This window comes from Conger conger, chromosome 5 (assembly GCF_963514075.1).
Source record: "Conger conger chromosome 5, fConCon1.1, whole genome shotgun sequence".
Lineage (NCBI taxonomy): Eukaryota > Metazoa > Chordata > Actinopteri > Anguilliformes > Congridae > Conger > Conger conger.
The window spans coordinates 8,356,358-8,366,935 of record NC_083764.1 but is presented as its reverse complement, the minus strand read 5'-3'; the positions used below and the strand labels follow the sequence as shown (position 1 = coordinate 8,366,935).

At 39.6% G+C, this 10,578-nt stretch overlaps 1 protein-coding gene across 1 annotated transcript; it reads left to right on the top strand.

Moving 5' to 3' along the window:
• The first annotated feature begins 1,190 nt into the window (after positions 1-1,190).
• On the top strand, positions 1,191-9,926 carry nr2e1 (nuclear receptor subfamily 2, group E, member 1). The gene is made up of 9 exons (XM_061243614.1): positions 1,191-1,689; positions 4,902-5,047; positions 5,529-5,616; positions 5,974-6,209; positions 6,580-6,726; positions 6,973-7,069; positions 7,858-8,007; positions 8,419-8,524; positions 8,826-9,926. Exons 1-9 carry the CDS (start codon positions 1,632-1,634, stop codon positions 8,986-8,988), a joined length of 1,191 nt encoding a protein of 396 aa, XP_061099598.1. The 5' UTR covers positions 1,191-1,631; the 3' UTR covers positions 8,989-9,926.
• The last annotated feature ends 652 nt before the right edge of the window (positions 9,927-10,578 follow it).

Sequence of the window (10,578 nt, the reverse complement as noted above, 5' to 3'; positions counted from 1 at the left end):
AACCTGTCAGTATAGCCCACCTGTTAAATTACCACGATTAACTTTGTTGACCATTGAACGTTCCTATTTATAGGCTAGTTTTCTAACGTTTGCTTTACAAAATAAAATTAATGAAAGTTCATGTAATAGCGAGTATGTTTGAGTGATGTAAAAATGTGTATTCTCACGAAAGAGGTTGCTTCTATATCATTCAGGAAATATAAATAGGAAGTGATGGGATGTCGTGTTGTTCCTCAGAAAATATCAAAAATACCAAACCTCTGCAGATGTGTCCGGTGCAAAAGTGACAAATGCATCCATTGGATTGGAGCGCATATGTCTATCACTTCTGAACTGATAACCAGACCCGTCAAAGGGAGAAATTGGTTCACCACCCGGTGCATTAAATAGTCTGGAGTAGATTGATTTTTAAAAGGGGATCCGATTTATATTGCACTTGCTAGGTCGTTAAAAAGTACAATATGTGGATATAGGCCTATAACCACTCTCAGACTCTCGTGCCTAAAATCACGAAACACACAAAAAAAATAGCCAACGCCGTGGTTCAAACACCAACGGCTCAAATATTAACCGACATTCAAAGTATTTGCACCAAACTAAAATGAAGCACAAATTCATTCTGGATTATGTTTGCTCAACAGGTGGATGTGAATCAGTTCTGAAGGCTGACATAACAAGCGGCAAAGGAACAGATACTAGTTCTATACTTAATGTACAGTTTTACAAACACGTTGCGGTATTAATCCGGTTCGATCTGAACCGTGCTGCAGCTAAAATATAAAATAATAATAATAATAAATGCGTCTGTACTGTGTTTGTAACTTCCAAATCAGGGAATAAACGATGAAATCAAATATTCCTGCTTCATGTCAGTTGACATTTTGGAACGTCTCTATTCGCAAGGATATGCCATGAAGCTTCGGTATCATTTAGGTATCTTTTTTTTTTTTTATCAACCCTATAACCGCAGTATCAGTCAACCCAAAAATTATACTCTGTGTTTACTGTTGAAGTGTGTGAGAGCCTCGGAAATATCAGAAGCCTCTACTCCCCCGAAGATTAGTGACGTCATGTTCAAACTGGAGTTAAGGGAGAAGGCAGGGTAAAGCTAAGTGGGCAAAGTAGTTCTGCTCTCCACCCTCCCTGCCTTCTGAGCACTTCTCATAAATATTACTTTAATCTGGAATCTAGCGGCGGAAAGTCACCCACCGCTAACGGGGCTTTGAATTCCGCACAACTGTTACCATAATTTCAATTATTTTGTGTTCGTCCAAGACTCGTCTGCCGCTTGCCTGGTTTGGTGCGCCGCTCCGACAGTTTCAGCAACTTTCAGCGCCCGTGTGTCTCGTCCCGAGCATCGAGATATCGGCAACTGTAGTATTGGAGGAACGACCGCAACTTCCAAGACTTGCTGATACTCCGGTCTTCACTGAAAACTGGGAATTTTCTGTCCTGTCCAACGGAGGAGGAAAAGGCAGGACATTGCTGAAACCCTCGACCGCACTGGATTTCTTTCATTTGGTTGTAACAGTTCGGCTGTTCAGAAAATTGACTTTCGCCTGCTGCACCGTGGCAACGGGATTTAATATTCTTCGTATATAAATAGGCCTACGTTCAAAATCCCCCCCAAGATGAGCAAACCTGCCGGATCAACAAGTGGGTGTTTAGATATTTTAAATGTCAAATCCAGTAAGTGACAGTTGCGCCGTCCTTTGAAGTGTGAACGTTAAATGTGGGTTGTCTGGTTCTAAAGTTGTTGCATGAATGACAATGAAGCCAGGGGTCATTTTCAAAAAGTTGCTAAATGTGTATTGGTGCATATGGTCTGTGCAAGAGGCAACATATTACAAGCTACGTGTCTTAACATCCTTATAGCATATTGGACCACCCTTGTCTGCAAACCTTTTTATAATCGCTCCCTAAATAGGACCTTGCCATGAATTCAATATTCGTCAACAATTCTTCACATTGCCTGTTTTATAAATGGTTTGCTTTATATATAGTCTAGAGGAAAACTGTGCGTAATGACATTGCACGACAGAAGCCTACAAATCCGACGAGGCTGTAAATGTAAAATATGTGTGAACTGATACGTGTGGAACTTGGCGAGTTGAAAAAGTTGCATCCGTATGTGAAAAGGCAACACTGACTGTGCGTCAAATAGTCGTAATATTTTTATAAATCAATGTTATATGTCAGAGAAATAGTTTATTTTATATTTTGTTGTCCACAGATTCCCATTGTAACAACTTTTGTGGAAAAATGTCAAAGAATAGCAAACGCAGGTTGTGTACTGAAAGTATTCGGGTGGCCCTGGGAATTAGGTTGGGTCACTGCTATTTTAAGTTTTTGGTTCAGTAATTGTCATACGATATTTCTAAAAACCAGCCCTTTGTGATGTGGGCCTATTTTGTTTCAATCCCAATCTGTTCTAACAGTACTTTTACATTTTGTCAATATAAAGTGTTGCCTTGCAATAGTTTTGACAGATTGTGTATTTTCCAGTGCGGCCTAATAGGTCATTGACAGTTCAGAGACCATTTTTGCTTTTAGTGCGCTAATCTTAGCGAACAATTATCCCCATATTTTCATTTAACGAAAACTATTAATTTAACATGTAGGTAACCGAGTATTTTAAAACAAGTTTGCTATGTCGTTGTTTGTTTCCTTAAATGTACATTGTCTCTGAAAAATGTGTAAAGCCTTTTGATGCGCTAGTCCACGCTAGCAATGTCCTTACCAGTAGGCCCTAAATACATTAAGATTTGTCTGAAGTGTGATGTTTGCAGGTTGATAGTTTTTATGTCTTTGTCCTTACACCTTATCGTATTTTCAAATCGGACAAGATATAGACATGCTTTCCATTTGATAAACGTGAATATAAAAAAACAAATATGATGGCGAATTGCATTGTTTTCATTTAATCCAGGTTTACTTCACGTATTCATGTGATACAATCATCCTATATATCTTTCCCACCCCTTTAAAGTGTGCCAATGTGCGATATGAATATGTATTGATAGATAAATACATAAATAAATTAGTGTCTTAGAATGGTCATGGTGCGCAATAGTCCAGAAACCAATTTTGTATCATACTTGTTATACTTTAATTATTTGGAAATATCTCTTTCTGGATCGTTTCAGAAACTCACAAACACGCACAGTTAAACAGGAAATTATTTTGCAGTGATTGCTTATTATTCACAGGTCTAGTCTGCTCCCTGCATACACCGCGCAGTAACACATATGTTGTACTTTCTGGGTGGCAAGAAAAACCTTGGCCAAGTCACTAAAACGAACGATAGCGTCTTTCAGCAGTTTTGTCTCAGGTTGATAGTAATTACAGTAATAGAATATGCCACATATCTTTAAGCAATTATAACTCACAATGAGGAGGACGGGAACCCCGTGGAGAGAAGTTAAAGATGCTTTCACTCGCTCGATAAAATTGCGCTCTATTTTACTGTTTTTATCTATCAGTTGACGAATAGTTTTTGTTTAGATATCTCAACACAAACGTTCATCATTGTAAGGTAAACTCGCGGAAAAAAATAAAATAAAAAATAGTAGCCTAGAGTGATTATTGTAAATATATATATATTTTTTAAGATTTCACAAATGCGCAAGAATAAATAAATAATGGATTTACACCTGAGTTAAGTCGATGGGAATTATGCGTAGGATTAACTGTTTTTTATTTTTTTATTTTGCGAATGGCCATGTCCTCTTTTTCCCAAACGACACACCATAATTAAAATAGCATGTTCTAATTGTTTTTAACAACAAACAGCGATCTACATAAATGCGTTTTATCTTGGTTGTCATTTCTTGAAAAAACGGTTTTGTACAACACTATTGGCTAATTGGGCGCACATTGAAAATATAGAAAAAGAACCTCTAAACAAGTGGCATAATTTTCTGACAACTTCTCAACCGTTGAATTAGATTTGGTCTGCAAGTCTTCAAAATGATCTGCAAAACGACACTTCCCCGATTCCACCTCTCAAGTCGATTGCTTTTCCTTGTCGTTATGCGAATTCCCATGCTACCCTCTTTGACGGGTCACTGGTGAATCAATGGGCAGGTGGCAATATGTCATTGTAATTACATAGACGTTTTTTTTAAGCTCCTAATATACATGAAAATATATTTCTATATGTTCATTTAAATGAAATTAAGAAAGGACATTCCATTTTATTTTCTGGATAATCTACATACACTTCATTTTAGTTCGTGAAACGAGATCGTTTGTATTATTCCTATTGCTATGTCACTCTCTAATCCTCGGGCCTATAGACCTGTTGTATTAAGCAGCTGTCGTGTTTCATTATAAAGGGAGTTGGCAGCTTGTCGGGTTCCAGGCAGTCAGACGAGTTTCAATGGGAAAATCATTAAGTTAACACTTTCTCTAATGTCTCCATTGTCTGCCCTCAAACATTGTCTTAGAGACCTTCAATATGACGCTTCCCACCAAACAAGCCACAAATTCACACATTCCCATGGACGGCGCATTAAAATGCGGAACAGTATTCTTTGTTGCGTTTGTTCTTTCTTTCTTTTTTTTAGGGTTTTGAAGTGAAAGGAGGGGAGAGAGTCTATGGACTGCCGTTCTTCAAAACCTTTTTGCAATATAATCAGAATATTGTCAGAGGATTTACTTTGGTTTACGCATGACAGTTCTGATAATGTCAGTCATATATGAAGCCTAACCTTTTTTTTTTTCTTCTTTTTTAAGTTTTGTTGGCAAAGCCACAACTACCACGGCCGGGTCAATATAGCGAGGGGTAATAGCCTGCAGGCTATGTCTGATGTAGCCTAGTTTTCTTTCCAGTGCTGTGAGAAATGTATGAAATTAGTGTTCACACAGCGTGATTAACGTTTGTTATGTATTTTCATCAGGTCGAATTTTGGATATCCCGTGCAAAGTATGTGGAGATCGAAGTTCCGGAAAACACTACGGCGTCTACGCGTGCGATGGGTGTTCAGGATTCTTCAAGAGGAGTATTCGCAGAAACAGAACATATGTCTGCAAATCTGGAAATCAGGTGCAACCAGCCCCCAGTCCTCCCCCCACCTCCACCTCCAAACACACACAGCGCCCGTTCCGATTTGGGTTGGACAGGGGCAGTTTAATCACAAATGCACCACATCCTTCATTAACGAATATTTTAAGAGCCTATACATATTTAAATAACATTATTCAGTTTTGACACGAAATAGTTGATCAAACTTAAAAAGTTGAGACCAAGCTGAATTTGCTCAGCATGTTGCAATGATGTGATATAGGCCTAGTTTATCTCTATGACCTCAATGTGTTGTCCTGAATTAGCACATTAATTACTTTTGTTGAACCAGTGCGATTCAAGTCCATACTTTTTACACTACGAAATCAGTCAGCAAACATTGGTTTAGTCCCCTCTAGTCTAGACCCATATGTTGACTGGCTTTATTTCAAAAAACGTTTTGCCTTTTTTTTTTGCTATTGTATAACTTCATGTTAAATTAAACGTGTTCCCATCACGGCAGGGGGGCTGTCCTGTGGATAAGACGCACAGGAATCAATGCCGAGCCTGCCGACTGAAGAAGTGCCTGGAAGTGAACATGAATAAAGACGGTAAATTCATTTAATTAAAAAATGTTTTCTCAACAGCGCGACATTATACATTATAGGCAATTTGTAGTACAAGTACAACGAGGATATTTGCGGTCCTGTAGCTACAGTCAATTCAATCAACGCGGCTGTCAAAACAGACAACATGTGGAAAACATTTGTTATTTCAAGAACAGATATAATTATATAACAATTGCTCGACCAGTTAACGCGAAGAAGCGCTCCATCTGTTTCCTTTATCGTTTCATTTTTAATAAAAAGAGACAACAAATTACACGCGCGGTCGTAGCTATGTGCTAATTACGTAACAAGTACATTAACGGTTCATGTACTGAGGGATCCGCTCGCCCGTCTCAACAGCTGTGCAGCACGAGAGGGGCCCCAGAACGTCCACCATACGGAAGCAGGTCGCCCTGTATTTCAGAGGGCACAAGGAAGTGAACGGGTCCTCTGCCCACTTCCCGGCTTCCTCCATGCCGGGTCCGCCCTTCTTCACCGCCGTCACCCAGCTGGAGCCTCATAGCCTGGAGCTAAGCACGGTGTCCAGCACGCCGGAGCGGCAGACCATCGTGGGGCTAGCGCAGCCCACCCCGAAGGTAGGCCGAACGTTCTCTGTCACGTGCGCGGGCACCGCAACGTCTTTAAGGCCCCGGCGCAGAGATTATAAATAGACTGCACTATCATCCTAACGGAAGTATTGGCATATTTACTCGGTACCTTAATTCTCGTTTTCCACCTGTTTGTATCATTGAAGTAGCACTGCATGGACCCTGAGAACGTGCATGCCATTAATGTGCAAAGCATGATTTAGCTTCTTTCCAGTATAATCGAGGCTGTCGAGTTTTGAAGCAGTTGCAAGATACATAACTCACCCAAACTGTTGACAGTTGAATTCACAATATATTAATTCATGTTTTACTCTGTGAATATACTGTAGGTGGTGTAATGTCACGCCTTTTGTTACAGTACCCGCATGAGGTCAGTGGCACGCCGATGTACCTGTACGAGGTGGCGACAGAGTCTGTGTGCGAATCGGCCGCTCGACTTCTCTTCATGAGCATCAAATGGGCCAAGAGCGTGCCAGCCTTCTCCACGCTCCCCTTACCTGACCAGGTGAGAACGCAACAGCCACGACCTCAGCCGCACTCACCACCGACTGCATGAACTTTCTTCAACTTCTACACTAAATCGGGCCTGTCACTCATGACGCGTCACGTTTGGCAATCACCGTTGATGAGCATATAATTTCACACATATACTGTCTTTAGGCCTATGCTTTGCCCCAGCAGCTAAAATTGAAACAGATTTTGTATGCACTGTATGTGCAGTCGTTACTAAGATTCATAATCTGTATTACAGTTAATCCTATTAGAAGATGCCTGGAGGGAACTGTTTGTCCTGGGCATTGCACAGTGGGCGATTCCAGTCGATTCGAGCACCCTGCTTGCAGTTTCAGGTATGTACCCTCAGACAGTCCTTTTATTGGTCACAAATATAGTCTTAACGTGTACAAGAAAGACAATAATAGCGAATTATCAATGATAAATGTGCAATGTTCTGTCTTCATTTACAAATAGCAGTATCTTTTTTTTACAACATGACCAGTTCAGGCTTGTGTTTGACTTATGGGTCACACTTCACAATAAGGGTCATGAATGGGCAATGTAGTTGTTATTCGTGAATTAATGATGCGCAAATACATTAATTAAGCATGTAATTAACTTTTCATTTGTGAATATATTTGTTAACTACTAACAAATGAATGAGTTACATGAATATTTATACATTAGCAAACCATAGGATAAACATATAATTAGTTAACCATTAACAAATATATTAATTGTTGTGTTTTTTTCAACTAATGTAGTTGTTAACATTAATTATTGATGTACAAATAATTGACAAAGCTGTACAGATTAATTTATCAGTAGTTAATTCATTAGTTATGTAACCTTTTTTGTAAAGTGTTACCGAGTTATGTTTTTTTAAACTTATTTAATAAGCATTAGAATTGTTGCATATGCCCTCGATGGTCGAGGAATGTTTTACGCCAGTTTTGACACCGTCAGTAGCCTATTACTGAAGCGGATGCACGTTTGTTGCATTCCAAGTCGCTTTGGATAACACCTTGTTCTAAATGACTGTAATGCAATGTAACACGTGTACGTGTCGGCTATGTACAGGCATAGTGCGGAAAAACTAGAAATGTGAACTGAAACGTCGTGTTTTGTGTCGTCTTTTAAGGCATGAACACAGAGAACACAGAATCACAACGGTTGAATAAAATCATTTCAGAAATCCAAGCTCTTCAAGAAGTAGTCACCAGATTCAGACAGCTTCGCCTTGATGCAACAGAATTTGCATGTTTGAAGTGCATTGTAACGTTCAAAGCCGGTGAGTAGCCTGAAAAAAACTATGCTTCATTTTAAATCTGCTACATATTCAGCCTCGAAGGAGTAAGAATAATTTTCATATAAGAATGACTTACTTTTATAATAAGAACGCAAAACAGCAGTACGATATTAGTGTTATTGGAAAACAGGTCTGAAATTATTCCAGCATTATTATTTATAGTAGGCTAGTATTCTATCAGGCAATTATTAATTACCACTGTACTATTTGTGCTCATATGCGCATCATTAGGGAAATAACGAGGAACAGCAGTTTTAATAAACTCGTATCCAAGGTTTCCCCCAACGAGTTGGCGTCGCGCTTGAGAGACATGAACTTACAGACAGGGTGGTTGTCTCTGTTCCATTACGAGTGTGTAATGCAAACACGCGTTTCTGCGCTGTGTGTGTGCAGTCCCCACTCACAGTGGCTCCGAGCTGAGAAACTTCCGCAACGCCACAGCCATTGCAGCGCTGCAGGACGAAGCGCAACTCACCCTTAACAGTTACATACACACACGGTAAGAGACTTTTACCAATAAATCAATAACAGTAATAGTAAAAGCAGTAAAGGAACAACGACCTTCTCGTGAACTACCGATTTCATAATGCAATTGCATGTTGTTAGTTACTAAAAACGTAGCTATTCCACGAGGGGTTAAGAAATAGGCTTACATTCCTTAAACTCTTTACAATGGCACCTGTGAGAGCGGTGGTCACGTGATCAGACCCGATCAAAGGAAACGATTTACCAACTCGTAACTGCCTGTATCCTACTTGCACCGTGTACTTTAAAGTTAATTTGTGTTTTGTCATCTCAAGATACCCAACGCAGCCCTGCCGCTTCGGGAAGCTCCTGCTTCTTTTGCCGGCGTTGCGGTCGGTGAGCCCGTCTACCATCGAAGAAGTCTTTTTCAAGAAGACCATTGGAAATGTCCCGATCACAAGGCTGCTTTCAGACATGTACAAGTCCAGTGATATATGAATGTGTACGGCCTGCGGTAAAGCTCACGCGCAGCTCACGCGAGACACACGCATTTGAAAGAGTGCAAAGTCGAGCACCCCAAAGAATTGCAATCTTAGTACATGTGCTGAACATTTAAAAAAATCACCACCATGATTTTTGTCGAGTAAAATAGGATTATTGACAAAAGCCTGAATGACATGATTTCAGGAATTACCTCTAACCCATATACAGATCATGAAATATGCTTGTGAAAAGCCACTTTGTTCCAGTTCGCGTAAAATCCGACGGATATCTTCAGATGTAAAGAAACTGACCAAGAATGGTCGACTTGTGAAAGGTTGTGTGTAATTTGTTAGTCGTTTAATGGCGATAAACGTTTTCTAAGTGTCTCAAAGACCAATGAAAGCAGAAGAAACCAAAATAAATAAATAAATAAATAAATACGATAAAATAAATAAAATCCAAAACAGACGTAAAAACGTGACGTAATGGAAGAGGGAACTGGTCGCTGTCCCTGACATAGTGCTGAAACCAAAGGGCATGGCGTCATAACACGCTTTAGAAATGACTGGGCCCCAAGTCCTATTTCCATGCGTAATGAAGTGTGCAGCGAACACTCGAGTGGGATGATTTTTAGAGCTTTCGACTGCTTGGCATTTCAAACGAAAACAGGTATAAAAAAAAACGCGGCTCGTTTGGCTGCACTGGGCAAAATATTGACTGAACTTAAACGGTAAAACAAGTAGCCTTTTACGTATTTTTGTGCGCGCACGCGTGCGTGTGAGGGGTGTGTGTGTGTGTGTGTGTGTGTGTGTGTGTGGCAGCGTTGAAATGATTACTTTGAAAAGTAGACACTAACACTGGAAAACGTTGAGCACTTGTTTATTTTTGTTTGTTTGTTTGTTTTTTTAGCATGTAAATATTTTCTCCTGTTGTAAAGAGTGGTTTTAATTTTGTGAAAGTTGTACTGATATATATTGTTAGAATAAATACTATTGAATTATGTACCGGACTGGCTTGTGTGTCTATGTAGATATCTAAATGTGTTTTTGCTACAGATATCCTTGGATGCGTGTTATGCTTGGAATCAGAGTCCCATAAATCTGGAATATGATTGTTAGAATGGTTCGAGGATCGACAGAGAGGAACGGAACAGAACACACTGACAGCCTAGACCTTGTGGAATCTCACAGAACAATACGTATTCCAGAGGGTTTCAAGTATGTTTTCATAAATCAAGGACCAAGACCAAATTGCATTTTTTTCGTACTTTCATCTCCGATAGAAATGACACAGTAGAAAACATCATTTAAGTGTATGATGCCCTTCGGTTGTTTTTTTTATTTTTTTTTAATATTATGTCTTCAAAACTTCTGTTCACCATAGACCGCAGTGGCAGAGAGCAGATTAGCACAAAGCAGAAATTCAAGAGGCCACTCTTATTTGACAAGACTCAACTGTGACGAGGCAGATGCCATAATTTGAAGTAACGTTTTAAGGTCTCTTCAACCGAATGGAAATACTGATTTGGCACATTTAGGGAGGGGTCTCACGTTATTAGAACAAAGCCCATGAACGCTTTACACACAACGCTGATATTTAATAAAT